The sequence below is a fragment of the Emys orbicularis genome, chromosome 8, assembly GCF_028017835.1.
Source record: "Emys orbicularis isolate rEmyOrb1 chromosome 8, rEmyOrb1.hap1, whole genome shotgun sequence".
In the NCBI taxonomy this organism is placed as follows: Eukaryota; Metazoa; Chordata; order Testudines; family Emydidae; genus Emys; species Emys orbicularis.
Window position 1 is genome coordinate 110,922,534 of NC_088690.1, and position 15,953 is coordinate 110,938,486.

The following is a 15,953-nucleotide window of genomic DNA, read 5'->3' on the forward strand; positions in this document are numbered from 1 at the left end:
CAAAAATTTGCATGAACAAAATAAAAAATCAGATTGGGCCAGTTGAATAGTTTTGTTTTGATGATGTCAAAACATTTCATTTTTTTTTTTACTATCAGTTAAGTTACATTTTGCAATGAAAAGTCGTTCCTACCCCAAACCAGAACGTTTTCTCTTTGGAACAACGTTGAAATGGAACGTTTTGACAGTTTTGAAACTTCTTTCAAATTGTTTTTAAAATGGGAAATTTGTTAAAAACCAACCCTTTCCCATAAACAGTTTCTGTTTCAACAAACTGGCGTTTTCCAACAAACCAATGTTTTGTTGGAAGATTTCTCAAACAGTTCTAACTGTGCCGTAGGTACTCCCCTTACATTCACAAATCCTCCAGAACACTCCTTTTCAGCTGGGGTGGAGGGAATATGCTACATCAGCTCCTTACAAATTAATTTTTGTCTAGATTAATTTTTGGCTGGCATCCCTTAAAAACAACAAGCAAATACAGAGCATGGAGTGAGGTTTCCTACAGACTAAAGTTTTCACAGCTGACAGTACATGTACAAAGAAACTCCTGGCTTTCTGATATATTAACATCCTAATCTCCTTTTAACAGTCACGAGGGATATGTACCAAGCAGTTACCTGGTGGAAAAATCACCAGACAACCTGCAAATATACGAGTAAGTAGCTTGAACTTGTTTCATGGGCCCTGACAGCTCCAGGGGCATTGATACTAACCTCCTTTGTAAGGTGCATTGAGATCTAGTGATGAGAAGTACTATATAAGAACTAGGTAGTATTAATATTACAGCTACCGCTGAGTCAGTGAGCCTGAAGTCCCACTGTCTTGCACCTTGTGTAGTCATTATGACACTTGGGTAATGTTTGACAGCCACACAGAACAGACCTATATGATCATACTAGTTAGAAGACAGTGGAATCAGGTCCTGTGAGCCTGTCTTGTAACATCACACAAATGAATAGGGAACTGCAGCATTCTGACCTTACCCTTGATGTTATTCTTGGACAGTCTCATTTTATACTTCTGATGCAGTGATAATGTTAGTTCAAGTCAGTAACTCTTTCCTATTATTAATAAAACTAGGGCTGGTTAAAAATGGGAATTTTCTTCCGTGGACAAATTTTGCACAAAACCAAATATTTTTGTTTGGGGCGAAAGTTTTCCCTACATTTTAGATTGTTGTCAATGAAATGATTTGAGATTAAAAAAGGGAGTGGGCGGAGGGGAAGGGGAAAAATCCCACAAAACCCAAAACACACGTTTTTGTTTCGGTTCAAATCAAAAGGAAACTAATTGTTCAAACCGATTCATTGAAAACCATCAGGAAAATATAAATGATGGAAACATTTTCTTGAAAGTTTTCATATAATTCAAAGATATTTTTCCATCAAAAATACTTTTCCATGAAACATTTTTGACTGGCCCTACTTTATAGGCTTGATATTAGCCTTTACAAAATGTATTACGTCCCTTGAGTTAACTGGCAATCTAAAGACATGAATATTAATTCATAGCAAATATTGGCAGTTCCATGGTATATTTTCTTCATTGTTATGCTGCAAGTTGCTCACTGACATTTTAAAAATGGCTTTGTTTATGCAAGCTAAACAAGGCAATATATGATGATTGGTCCAAATAGCCTGGAATTGCTGACTGAGTCTTTTTGATGCTTTCAGATGGTACAATAAGAATATCAGCAGAAGCAAAGCAGAAATACTCCTCAAAGATGAGGTAAAGTGGTGTTACTTTTTGAATGAATTTGGAAAGCAATGAGTTTGTTTAGACTCCAATTTGCTTAAAGATATTGCATATGAGGAAGGAAGTTAGCTGACTCCCAGTGGGTTAAGGAATTCTATTTTGCCTCCAGAGGCCTGGATTCCTGGTTGCCAATGTCGATGAGTTTGTTGGTCTGGAGTTAGTCCCTACAAAACATTTGTCTCTCCATATACCCCATAATTGAGCTTGGCTGGCGGTCTCCGCTTGACATGGGGCCCTGGGCTGGAATTGCAAGGAGTGGTCTGCAGGTCAGGAGTGAGGTGCCATGGCAGAGCTCTGCAGGGGAAATTCATACAGCTCCTGCCCACTCTACAGCCCTAATCCTGAAAAGGGGTCCTCATGAGTGAACCCCTCCACCTATGCAGATCCCCAATGGGGCTCCATGCAAGTGCCTGCCAAAGTCAGCTGGCAACCTAAAGCTAGTGTCAATAAACACCTCAGGCCGCTCGTTCTCATGAGCACATTTGGCCACATTTCTGTATTCTAAATATGGTTTTTGTTATTCCAAGTTTTCCATGGTTGGTGGGAAGGGAGGTGGCTTAGCTACACCACATGACTCTGCATAGCCCTTGCAGAAAGAGTTCAGGTGATATCTCCTCCTGGAAAACGCCCACGGACATATCCATAATAGTGCCACCAGCATCACAAAGAGAATGTCCCTCTGCATTTTCCAGGGAAACAGTATGGTGTCAAATGAATAACAATGTTTAATTCATGCATGCAGCGTAGTTGTAGCTGTAACGGTCCCAGGATATTAGAGAGTCAGGGCAGGTGAGGTAATATCTTTTATTGCACCAACTTCTGTTGTTGAGAATGACACGCTTTGGAGCCACACAGCGCTCAACCTGAAGCAGAGCTCTGTGTGGCTCGAAAGCTTCTCTCTCTCACCAACAGAAGTTAGTCCAATAAGAGATATTACCTCACTCACCTTGTCTCTAATATTTAATTAATGACAAATATGGAAAAGATCCTGTGGGTTGCCCGGGCTATCCTAAGCTCCTCCTGTATTTCTGTGCCTGCTGTCACCCAGAGTGTGGTATAAGGAAAGGGCCAAACATGTTTCAAAATAATAAAAAACTTTCCTTGCCTCTCCATAGCTTTTGTGTGAGCACCTTCCCTTTCCAAACAGATGCTCCATAATAACAAGTACTGGTCAAACGTTTTCCTTCATAACTGATAGTGAAAGGAAAACTGGGGTTTCAACTAAACAAAATTTGTTTTAAAAAAGTTTCTGCTTTCCACAGAAATTTTTGCTGTTTCATCAAAACACTGAACGCCCCGAAACTGAAATGTTTTGGCTGAACACCAGAACATTTCAGTTTCTGATATTTTACCGAAGTAAATTTCAGTGAAAAGAGGAAAAAATAACTTGTCAGAATTTTCTCCATTAAACCAAACCCCATTTTCTGACCAGTTCTAGTAACAGCAGAGCAAAAGAGCAAGGTTTTGTTTCTCTGAAAAATGGCATTTTGGTGGAAATAAAAACCTGTGTGAGCTGGGTTTGTGTTTTGAAAATTTCCTATAAACTCCTACGGGAGGCGTCCAGGTGCTGCTCAGGGAGCTAATTTCTCCTGTTTCTCACACCAGCGTGACTGCACTGTGGGTTGTAGCTGAGGCATATTTGTCTCAATGACGGTTAGCTGTTCGAGCTCCTTCAGAACGTGTGGCTCTGCATGTGGGCGACTTTTGGCCAGCATTTCCCATCATGAATGGTGAGAGGGAGGGCAAGAAGTGTTCAGAGCAACTCATGCCAGATACATGCTCCAAGTCTCATTGATCAAAGGGGTTGTTATTATTATTAATCAGTTGTATCACAGTAGCACGTGGAGTCCCAGTCAAGGACAGAGCCCCATTGTGCTTGGCGCTCACAGACATGTAGTAAAGTGACATACCCCCAACCTGTTTCTACTCATACTGTGCATCTAACCTCCCTTCTTCCTTCTACTCTTGGTGCAGGGTAAGGAAGGTGCCTTCATGGTGAGAGATTCGAGGCAGCCTGGCATGTACACGGTCTCCGTTTTCACCAAGGCATTAAGGTACAGTTGAGCTCAGCAGGTTTCTGCATTGATTAAGTGGCTTCAGCCAGCAACTTATGTGGGAGTCTGAACATCCAGAGTCACTTCTGCTCCTAAAGGAAGAACTCAGGGAGAACCATAATGCTTCTGAAAAAGAGGGATGAACACCTGCAGGCATAGAGGTCTGGCAAACTGCCCTACACAGAGCAACATACATTGGCGAAAACACAAATATGGCTGTGCTCTTGCAAACACGTACGCACACCGCTTTACGCATATGGATAGTCTCATTGATCCCAGGGTAGTACACATGTGCAAAGCTAGTCCCCTAAGTATTTACAGAATCACGGCCTACAAGGGGATTATACAGAATAGACACAACATGCCACTAGCAGAAAAGGTTTTGATAATGAAGAAGAAAGCCTAGTGTCAAAAAGCAGCAGTAGCGATAATTATGCTCACAGCCCATTCTCTGAGAGCTCCTGGCTGTGGTGGTCTGTAGAGTGCCGTGCTCCTTCGGCCTTCTCCAGTTGGTTTCCACATTTCCAGAGAGTTTCAGCTCTGGTGGGGCTTTTAGCTGCTGCATTCTTCCACGCAGGGTATCTTCGTAGTTCCTCTTCGCTACTGGAACCAGGTGCTGGTTCAGTGATCACTCAGCGCTTAAGGTGCTTGCACCTTAGTCTCTGTCCAGGTGCAACCAGCTTGCCTAAGAAAAAGAGCTCTTTGTCTGGGAAGCTCAGCCCTTAAAGCAGTGTTGCCAAAAAGGGTGATTTTTCACCAGTTGGGCTAGTTTTTGAAGGCCTCCATGACAAAATACCTGGAATCGGTGACAGGCGACTTTTTGGGATGCAGATTGTTCCCTGTGCTGAAATCTGGGGGACGTTACTAGGGCTTGTCGCCTTGTCTAGGTGATGGTGGTGGTGTGGCGGCAAAGCACCAGCGCATTAGAGGGGTGTGCGTGCAGAGCGCACCAGCAGCAGCTGCTAGGCTCTCAGAGGCAGGGCTCCATGCTGGAGCCAGCCCCTGCACTCACTCTGTCGGGCTCTCCTCTCTCAGGCTCTAGGAGGTAGAGCTTCCCATCAGGGCCAGCCCCATGCCTCACACGGTCCTGTCCCCAAGGGGTGAAGCTCCATACTGAGGTTCCCCTGTGGCTGTGTGGACATGGCGGTGCTGCACCGTAACTGCCCCATATGGACCCTGCTGGGGTGCTGTAAAGGCTATTCGGGGCTACTTGTCTCAGGTGATTTGCTAAAATTCCAGCTGTGAGGTTGGCAACATTGCGTCCCCAATACCACAAGTGAGACCTCTCTGTCTGTACAGGTGAGGCTATCGGGGAAGTGAGAGAGTGAATAAGCAAGCAGGTGGTTTTGTTGATTTTTGTAGCTCACCCCTCTTGTTCCCCTTTCAATATAATGGCTGTCTGCCCCATTGGTAGGCTTAAAATTAGCCCACTAATTCAGCAGCTGCAGGTTCTTCCCTTTGTGTGCAGGGGGACATCTTAGTTAGACCCAAAGGCAGAGTTTCTCCACGCCCTGTTTGTGAGCTCCAGGTTTCATCTTAGCTTTGCGTTTCTCCCTTAAAGGTGAACCTCTTCTTCCTGCCGTCAAAGGGCAGGTCTCCATGCTAGGGAGTAACAGAACACACCATTTACAATTCTAATACATTACAGCACACCCCTGGGAATCCTGGGTCACAAACATACTTTTCCAAATTGTTGGATTCTGCTATGGATATTTGTAATCTTGACTCCAGGAAGAAGAGCAGAAAGAAGGTTTAACCAACACATGGCTTATGTCGTGCTATGTAGATGCAAAGCTCTGTTGACACCTTGTATTCCGTGGACTTTTTTCCCCCAGGTGCCGCCAAATGTTACAGAAATTCAGGCACAGAACAATTACGAAAATCTTGGCAGTGTGAGACTGCTCTTGCCTCTTCCCTTCGTCTCCCCTACTTCTGGGGTTTTGTTGCTGCCTCTTATTCTTACAGAATATGTCTTCTTTTTCAGCAACGACAACAACCCAGTTATCAAGCATTATCACATCAAAGAGACTGATGAGAACCCCAAGCGGTATTACTTGGCAGAAAAGCACGTGTTTGACTCCATCCCCGAACTCATCAACTACCACCAGCACAACGCAGCAGGTGAGTGCTGTTTTCCCATGCAGTTGGGAAGAGTGAAGGCTCTCAGGACTTCTGCTCTTAAGATGAAATGCTCAGTTGAGTGAGTCCCTTTCTGTCTCACTTCTGGCAGCTGTTTAGGGGGAGGCTAAAGATCCCATGACACTTTCTGATGACAGTAAAGGGTTAATCTCAACATAGTTTCTAACATTACCTCTCAACTGCAGCAGGTTCTAATGTCTAAGGCAGTGTGTGATCTACTGTAGATTTCATAGTGGCTGCACTGGCATACAGTACACAGCCCCTGTACTGCCTGTATCCACCCTTTGACATTACAAAGCTCACAGAGATGCCTTGTGCATGAAAGATGGCCTCTAAATATCAGGTACCACATGATATTGCAGCAGAAATCAAACATCAGATAATGGAGACGTCTAATTTACGTAGCGCCTGTTTAGTGACTGAGCAAAAATGAAGGTTCTGGCTGATGTAGATCGGAAACTGCTTCCTTCGAGCAGACAGGAAGTCACAACCCTTGACACGAACAGAGATTCGGCTGCCACCAAGTGGGATTGAGCAGTCACTGCAATGCACTGACAACAGCTAATGCCCTCAGAGCAGGACGTCTCAATTCGTGCTTCTCTAAGAATAGAAAGTTATTTCTAGAAAACACTAGGGTTAGAAATAAAAGACCAGCTTGGGTCACCAGTTGGGTCATTCAATCTGCTTTTTGCAGAATTACTCATTATATGTACAGTACCTCGTTGCTGACCGACATTGTACCAAATCCCTTCTTGACGAGCTGAAGTGGAGCACTTGGAGCACCTTTTGTGGTTGTAAATTTCATAGTTGCTCTTGCTGTTAAGAATATTTCCCTAACACCTGCCCCAAACTTTTCCAGTGACTTTAATGAAGACTATGCAAACCCTTCCACATTCTGCTCTAGCAAAGCGTCACATACACATTCTCTGATTCAGCAACCCTGACTGAGGACACAATGGCAAGTGTCCCAGTACCTTTTAATCCAGTACAAAATACTAAAACACCTACCTCGGACCTCCCAAAGGTAGCTTTTGCATGGACTGGTACACATTTACTGTCATTCATTTCTTTGCCAGTTTCCAATGATCAGACATTGCTATGGTGGTATATGACCTTTGCACTTTTTGCACCATGTTAGTCAGCTGCACTAACCTGGGGCCCATATTTTCCTCCGTGATCCAGGACTCGTCACTCGTTTGCGGTACGCTGTTTGTTCCTGGAGAGAAAAGGCCCCTATCACTGCAGGTCTGAGCTACGGTAAGGAGTTATTCCCTTGCCTATACTTCTCTTGCCTTGAGATAGCATGTTCATCCCCCGGAGCGCAGGTTGGCTCTGTGAGCCTGAATCTCCTTATGGAGACCTCCCAGCAGTAACTGGCAGTTTCCAAGTCTTTACACTCAGACATTTCCAAGAGAGATGACAAGACTTTGAAAGAACTTGTAAGCACCACAACAGGCACATTGTCGATTAAAGGAGCCTCCTGAATAGCTTCCAGTCCTGTTTAAGTCAATATTAAATACTGAAGTGAGTGCAGAAGCAAGACCGTTCATCTTCCCAAGTAACCTGTGATGCTGCCATCTGTGAGAGTTGGGGGCCATGTGATGGGCCCATTGTTGTTGTACATTGTTTCCTACAGTAATATTATTGTTATCGTCATCATTGTAATTCCTAGAGGCTCCAACTGACATCAAGGCCCAGTTTTGCTAGGTACTGCATATATTCATATGCAGAGATTGTCCCTGCCCTGAAGAATTTACAGTCTAAATAGACAAGACAGACACCGGGTGGGAAAAAGGAATAATTATTATCCCAGGTTTTCAGATGGCAAAGTGGAGTACAGAGAGGTTAAGTGATTTGCCCAAAATTACCCAGGCAGAAGCAGATCACCTGAATCCTAGTTCAGTGCCTTACCTGCAAGTCCATCCTTCCTCAGAAGTTACTGGTAGAGCTTTACTCCTTTTGTCCCCTTACTGTTAACAGGAAAATGGGTCATAAATCCTTGGGAGCTAACATTTGTGCAGGAGATTGGCAGCGGTCAGTTTGGGCTGGTCCATCTTGGCTACTGGCTGGATCAGACTAAAGTCGCTATAAAGACCATTCGCGAAGGAGCAATGTCAGAAGAGGACTTTATTGAGGAGGCCCAAGTCATGATGTAAGTGGCCACTCTGTATTCTCAGCTGATATATTGTGGGCATGCTCAGAAGGACAGAAAAAATAAACCCAACCAAGGTTCAGAGCACCCTATTGAAACATTAAAAAAATATCATGTAAACTAAACTGTGCTTAGATGCTGGCTTGTTTATTAGAAAGATGTGTATAAAAGCATGTGCTGTAGCAGTTACTGGCCAGGGGAACTTTTAGTGTGAGAGAATGTGTCTATACTTCTACCAATACCCCAAATGTCCTGCTAGATCACTGTATCTTCATAACAGGGATGTGGGGTTCTGGACAAAAAATGGCTTTTTGACAAAAACTGCCACAAGAAGAAATTTCATTTAAACTTTTTTGGCTTTTGTTGAAAAAAAAAACCCAAACAATTTTCGATTTTTGGCAATCCGAATTTTTGTTTTGTGCTTTTTTGACAAAAAACAGAACAACATCCATTTTATTTGAACGTGTTCATGGAAAAAACACCACCTTTTTGGACCAGTTGTTCCTGGGGGGGTTTTGGGTGCACAGAATGTGTCAGCAAGTCTTGTGCTATATTTTTCTGACCATACATCTGTGTCCTCACGTTGAATGTGAGTGTGACCATATTGAAAAGACAAATGTATTAGGTAATTGTAAAGTGCGTATGTAAAAGGAAGGGCAGGAAGGGTGTGGAGGCTGGGATGCCTTGATTCGCACCATTAGACTTTTGTCACATACATTGAGTCTTCGATAGCCTGGTTCTGATCTCATTTACATCGGTGTAAATCCAGAATAACTCTGTTGAAGTCAATGTTGATACATCAGTGCTGAACTAGTGTGATGTTAGAATCCGCCCCTAAATTCCCTCTTTTATGTTCACACTTGTCCATCTCACAGCAAGAGCTGCTTACGCTTAGCATAGGGAAGGTTGCAGTGACACTAACAAGGTTTGTTACTGTATAGTGGTTGGAGCATATATTTATGATAATTTCTGTGAGCGATTGCAGATCCTATGAGCCCACCTCACTCTCCTCTCCCCCACATTCCTTTTGTTCCATGCAGGAAGCTCTCTCATCCCAAGTTAGTCCAGCTGTATGGCGTGTGCATGGAACAGGCTCCCATATGCCTGGTGTTTGAGTTCATGGAGCATGGCTGTTTGTCGGATTACCTCAGAAACCAGCGGGGCAGCTTCTCCAAGGAAACTCTCTTAGGGATGTGCCAAGATGTGTGTGAAGGGATGGCTTATCTGGAGCAGGATTCTGTCATTCACAGAGACCTGGTATGTCCCCCGTAAACTGTCTTGTTCTCTGAGCCAGCCAGGATTGGTTAATGTCTTGGGATTTCCCCCTTGCCTCATTTCAGCTCCCTCACCCTCCCGTGTATCTGTTGGAGGAGGATCTGCCATCTCTCCTCATTGCAGAGCAGTCTGGATTAGCCTATACAAGGCATTTTCACCCCCAATTGTTCCCTGCATCGGCCCAGTGGCTTTTGGCTGAGCCTGAGTGCGTGCTAAGCCCAGAGGAGACTATGAAATAGCAGGGAGTGAGGGAAGCACTCTAGTGGAAGAGGCATCCTCTGGGGCCCTGTCTACTCTCCTTTGCTGGAGGCCTAGAATTGCATTTGGGGGAGGAGGCAGGGGGCAAAGACCCACCCTCTCCTGTGCTGCCTCTTCCCCTCACTGCTAACTCCAGCTCCGTTCTGATAAAAGGGGGGGAGGGATAGTTATCGATTGTTTGGCTAACCCAAGCTTAGACAGCATCTGGGTCAGTGGGTAGTTGCCTGAATTTTTAATGGATGGAGAAATAAAAGAGCTGAGCAAACTACAGGTCAAACTTCCCCATGTAGGACTTTCTTAACAACAGGGAAGCACTGAAGTTAAACTGAACTGGAAATTTTAGCATTTAAATTGTCTGACCCCATCTCACTATGCGATGTCACTTTTACTCTCCACATTGCTCAGCTAGACAACATTTCTATGGGGAAATTAAGCAGTTCTTTAAATATCGTTTGTCTATAAGAGGACAAGGGAATGAATCACAGCAGAGAAACCTTAAGTACTAATGATCTTCCTGTATTTCTCCCTTTTTTGCAGGCAGCTCGGAATTGTTTGGTAGGAGAATCCCAAGTCGTCAAAGTGTCGGATTTTGGAATGTCGAGGTAACGTAGCATGTGTGTGGCCTATGAAATGTGACACCTGAGCTTTAACACTGCGTGTCACTGAGCATGCTCTGCTCTTTGTCTGTTCCAGGTATGTCCTTGATGATCAGTACACTAGCTCCACGGGCACCAAATTCCCAGTCAAATGGTCTGCCCCAGAGGTTTTCTCCTACTCCAACTACAGCACCAAGTCTGATGTCTGGTCATTTGGTAAGAACCTTTTATCAGAACGGGGGAAATTCAGTAAGCTGCAAATCGGATAATCACCGGGAGCTTGATCCTGAAGGGAAGCCCTTATTCCGGCAGAACACTTGCTGGATTCCGTGGGTCTTTTGTCTGCATAAAGACTGCAGGGGCACTAAATCCTTTGTTCTCAGGACAAAGGAGAAAGAACAATAAACTAGTTAGGCTTTGTGGGGTACTGCAAATCCAACCTGCTTCACCTTTGCAGTACTGCAGCTCCAGGTACTGTCTCAGGTTCAGGAGGCCCGGGGCTGCTACACGTGGAGTGTCCAAGATGAGAATGGAGGTGCACTGACAGGGAACTGTAAGGGAACAGGAGTGGAGCCTATGCTATGTCAGCCTTGGACAATGATGTTTTATTCAGAACTCACCGCCGCCTGAGATTTACGCTGCTCGCGCCATTTGCTTTATGTACATCTAAAACGTTACTTCTCCCTTCATGCTCTTTTCTCACCTGACCTGCTCTCAGGTTTCCTGGGCCGCTCTGTGACTTGCATTTGTTCCTAACTCTCCCTTCTGCACCCTCACCCCTAAGAAAGCCACTGGACAGTTTTTCAAAGTGCTAACGGCAATGACCTCAGTCCGAACAAAGGCTAATCCATGGCATGTCACTCTTGGCCACTAAAGGGTTGGGCAGATTCCCAGCCAGCATGCGAATCCCGGCTCTGCAAAATGACTCCATGCCACGTGCTGTGCATGGCTTGAAGTCAGGGAGGCTACTCAGAACATTAAGCACTGTGCCCAGGCCTACATGTTGCAGGAGTGGGCCTCAAACTATTGTGTGCTCAAGAATCTCCTCCTTACTTTGTCCCGCTACGTAGTTTGAAGTAATTTTGTTTATGAACCCCCGTTGGATGGTTATTAGACTGTCAGTGGGAGTTGGGTGCCTCAATCTCTTAGGCAGCTTTGAAAATCCAAGCCGGAGGTTTTGGGGATGGGGCTATGGCTACAGTGCTGATCATTCTGTCATCCCTCATTAAACACACCCGAAAGAATAACAGTTGATAATAGAACTGACCGTGACATCCTACAGCATCCTGGCTATTGTGGAGCTGTGACACAGGGAGAAATGTGCTTTGAAGGACAGGTTTGGTTTATGTTCTTCTACTCAACCATTCAGAAATGAGTATGGACAATAAGTTAGGAGAGGATTTTCTATCTAAAACTGCCCCTTTCAGGGCCATACAGCTCCCACCAACTTTTGCGTAGTTTGACATTATTTGCAGTATTTTGTAGAGCCAAGCTGGGGAAAGTTGATTTAGTTTTATCTAAAGATAGAATGACACATTTGTGGGGCTTGTTTGCATTGCACGGCTCTCCTCTGTGAAATTTGCAGACGCCACTGTTGAATGTCCGTCTGACTTATTATCTCCCCTGCAGCGGGGTTTGCATAGAGGATTCCTCTGTCATGTCATGGCATCATGTCCCTGGGAGTCTTTGTGCTCTATTACCCACAGACCATTAATCTGCTCTGTTGGGATTGAAACCATCCTGCTGTGACCAGGCTAAAAGAACTGGACATGAGAACTGACTTCCCAACTCTAGGAACCTGCACATTGGGGGAGTTCAGATATTTTGGTTATTTCGCAATAAACCCAGTCTCATAGGCCAGGCCCAGCATCCCCTCTGCTAAAGAGTGGTCTGGTGTGGTTGAAATACTGACACCCTTCTCCCTGTTTAAGAATCAACAGTGCTGGGAACTGGACCTTGTTGAGCAAAAATGAAGCTGTAGGCGACGTGTATTTATTCCAGATGTATCCTTTTGTCTGGCTACATCAATCCCTCCTTTTTATAACTTCCTTGGCAGCCCAAGTCAAGATGCACATGTACTGCCACACAGGCATATCAGGCGACCGCCCGAATCAACCCTGACAAGAGTCAAAATAACTTTTGTTCATTGTATTTATAAGGTCTCCCTACACGACTGCAACATAGTTTGTCGTCATTTTCCTATGCTTGTCTCTCTTCCACCCCACTCCTCCTCTGCCTTTGTGTATCTTTGTTTCTTTCTCCAAGTGAGATGAGACCGTACATTTCCTGCCATTCTTTTTTGCTGACTCCCTCTGATATTCTGTCCCAGTGAATTCCTTTGGTATTCATGAGGAGGTAAAATATGCACCATACTCCCTTAGAAATTCTATCGCAATTTCACATGCATTCATCACAGTTCATGACAACTTGCCATCTCTTCTGGTGAGCAGTTCTCATAGCTGAGGCTCGGGTGGCTAATTTGACCTGTTCACATTTTATTTCCTAGTTTTGCTCCTGCTCATTTGTCAAAATACGAACTAAATCAGGCATCTGGTACTGCAGTCATGGCTGCTGGAGATGTGCCTCTCCTAGATGCAGTTCATTAAAGGCAAAAACATCATACAAACTAAACTAGCAATGAAGAGTGAGCTCTCCGTTACCCTTCCACTTCTCAGGATGAATATATACCTCCATTTCCTCTGTGAACCTTATGTGCACCTTCAGCTAACTCACCTTCATCTCCAAAGCCTGGGAGATCAAATGAACGCTGTAGTGTTCCTTGAAAGTGAATAAGCCCATCTGACCAAGTGGGGAAAGCAGTCCTGGAGTCTCACCTTCCAGCACATGGCTACAGATGCAGACATTGAGTTGCAGAAAGACTAAGGGTCAGATTGTTAAATGTATTTAGGTGCCTAAACCCTACAGCTCTCAATGGGAGTCAGGCATCTAAATAACATTACAAATCTGGCCCTAAGAGACTTGCCTAAGGTCACGTGATAAGTCAAAGAGTGAGCTGGGAGCAGAATCACAATAATAATACCTTGGTTTGAGCATTGGCCTGCTAAACCCAGGGTTGTGAGTTCAATCCTTGAGGGGGCCACGTAGGGATCTGGGGCAAAATCAGTACTTGGTCCTGCTAGTGAAGGCAGGGGGCTGGACTCGATGACCTTTCAAGGTCCCTTCCAGTTCTAAGAGATAGGATATCTCCATTTATTATTAGTAGATCTCATAGTACTTTACAATCCTAACTTCCATTTCTTTAAACTGCCTTAAACACTAGATAGTCCCCACCCCCACCCCGTCACCATAATCTGTCAGCATATGGAAGGGAACAGGTACAGTAATCTCTCAAAGTAGAGCAGTTCAACCCAGCTCTTCTTCACTCAACTGCTGTAGACAGAGCATGCTTGGTTCCTGTGGGATGGGTGGGGGAATGAGGAAAGGCTTGTGTCTCAACGACTCTTCGGGCTGATGAGGGAGAGAGATGTGGGTGTGATCCGGAGGGGAGTCTGATCTAGTGCGCCTCAGCTGGAAGAATGGTGGCCACAGCCTGGGCTCTTCAGGGATGGGGAGTTAAAGCAGATTAAAATGGTGGGCTTTGGGGGGGCTGATTGGGGTGCTGAGGACCCTTCAAATCAACTGTTGGGGAGGGATGTTTTGGGCAGGTCACTGTTGCTCCTTTACTACCATTTCCTTTTTTGTTTGTTTCAGGAGTGTTGATGTGGGAGGTCTTCAGCGAAGGCAAAATCCCTTACGAAAACCGGACCAACGCAGAGGTGGTGGAAGAAATCAATGCAGGACTCCGGCTATATAAACCCAAGCTGGCCTCCAAGGCCATGTATGAGCTCATGAGCAGCTGCTGGAACGCGGTTAGTACTGTAGCATACGCAGGCAAGATATTATGATCCCTTCCCCCTTGTCTTCACTAGGAAAAATGGTGTGTTCTTAACTCGAATTAGCTAACATGAGGCAAAATCCTAGGGACAAAGCAGTGTGTAGTTTTCACACAAGTTAACAGGTCACAGTAAACCCTAGGCTCCACCATGGTCTTTAACTTGACCTACTAACTCATGTAACAACTGCAAGCTGCCTTGTCTTCACTAGGATTTTAACTCATGCTAGCTAACGCCAGTTAAGAACACACCCTGCGGGTCCCACTTTAGAGGGCAGAAGTCAAAGCCAGTCAGCCATTATTGGGCCAACTTCTCTGCTGACAGAAAGGAGACATAAATCAGAGGGAGAGCAGCCCTGAACGCACGAGGTCACATTTGCTTCCCATGACGATTTCAGTCACATTTTCACTTTTATTTTTCCCCTTTAAGAATTGATTCTACCTTTGTTCCCATTCAGCCTCTGGCCCGTTACAAGGTTCTCTCTCTTACCCTGTAACCCTTTTCAAGTAGGAGTTTAATGCTGTTCTTTTCTTTCTCCCTCAGAGGAAAGAAGACCGACCCCCCTTCTCTATCCTGCTCTATCAGCTGAGTGAGATCTCTGAATTTGACCTTTAAGCAGGACACCGGCTCACTGAGTGAAGCTGACCAAGAAGCTGGAGTGGGCAGACTACAGAGTTTTCCCTACAGAAAGCATTAATAAAATCCCTCCTACCAGAGATAATGGTACTAGCCAGGTTGGGGCAGAGGCCTGAACTTCCAGCCAGGCCAATCCTTTTCAAGAGCTCCACGTTGAGAAGATGGAGGCAGCCGTTTGGTTTAAGACTCTCACAAACCAGCCCAATGATTTAGCGAAGATCCCAGAGCCAGACGACCCAACACGCCAATTTCTCATGAGGATAATAAGGATCAGTGTGTGGCCTCAGAGCTCAGGTATCTGGCATTGTGATTTTAACCCTGGAAGCACCCAAATGAAAGGAAACTTTAGCCTGCCTTGAGAAATGTGTCTCATCACTGACAAGGAGAGATCTATGTAAGATATTATTACCTCATCCACCTTCTCTGTCTAAGCACCTTTCAGATGCTTCCAAACTTGCCTGTGTCACAGCCAGTCTGGAGCAGAAAAGGATGGATGGATTAACTGGGACCAGGACACACAGATCCGACAAGTGTTCTGGCTGAGCTTAGCCATTGCATCCTGTATGTTGAAGGGTTAAGACGGTGTCGTCTCTTAGCATGATTCGCTCTGCAGCTCTGGAGTAAGGGGTGTAGGATTCTGGAGAGTGTCAACTAGAAGGGAGTGTCCAAGTAATAGGAACATAGTACCTGAGAAAACTGTGAAAGAAACTATAAGGTCTTTCAAATGTTATATTGTTAGTGGGGGAAAATACAAATAAAACCACACACGCAGACTTTCTGGTGCAGTTGGGGATGTCTGTGGGGGACAAACAAAGCTGAAGAATGTGTGTGTCAAAATTCTCAGCAAGACTTCTACATAAGAAAAAAAATTTGGCCTCCAAAGATCTCTTTCAGCTTGAACACCAAGGGACAACTTGGCAACGTACTGGGCAGATCACGTCTTTACCTCTTCTGTGAACAAAAATTATTGAGCCTTCTGGACACTTTTAAAATCAGTGGATTTACACAGGTGTTACTGAGACCAGACTCTGTCCCATACAGCATATACAGCCACTGACACAATAATTTGCCTAGTTGTGTGGAAAATGCTGGCCTGTATTTTATAATCCAAGCTCCTACATGAATTGGATGGACCGGGTATTTCATATTGTGTTGGTCTCTGTGTGGTAGTATTAGAAGAAGCTATGTACCA

General features: G+C 44.8%; 1 protein-coding gene across 1 annotated transcript in view; it reads left to right on the plus strand.

The window, feature by feature from the left end:
* Window positions 1-14,740, plus strand: part of ITK (IL2 inducible T cell kinase) — a 40,329-nt gene extending 25,589 nt beyond the window's left edge. Inside the window, exons 7-17 of the mRNA XM_065408998.1 lie at window positions 593-658; window positions 1,677-1,731; window positions 3,733-3,812; window positions 5,797-5,933; window positions 7,134-7,208; window positions 7,932-8,103; window positions 9,144-9,360; window positions 10,174-10,238; window positions 10,330-10,448; window positions 13,944-14,101; window positions 14,669-14,740. Coding sequence (XP_065265070.1) covers window positions 593-658; window positions 1,677-1,731; window positions 3,733-3,812; window positions 5,797-5,933; window positions 7,134-7,208; window positions 7,932-8,103; window positions 9,144-9,360; window positions 10,174-10,238; window positions 10,330-10,448; window positions 13,944-14,101; window positions 14,669-14,740 — 1,216 coding nt within the window. The remainder of the gene's footprint in view (window positions 1-592; window positions 659-1,676; window positions 1,732-3,732; window positions 3,813-5,796; window positions 5,934-7,133; window positions 7,209-7,931; window positions 8,104-9,143; window positions 9,361-10,173; window positions 10,239-10,329; window positions 10,449-13,943; window positions 14,102-14,668) is intronic.
* The last annotated feature ends 1,213 nt before the right edge of the window (window positions 14,741-15,953 follow it).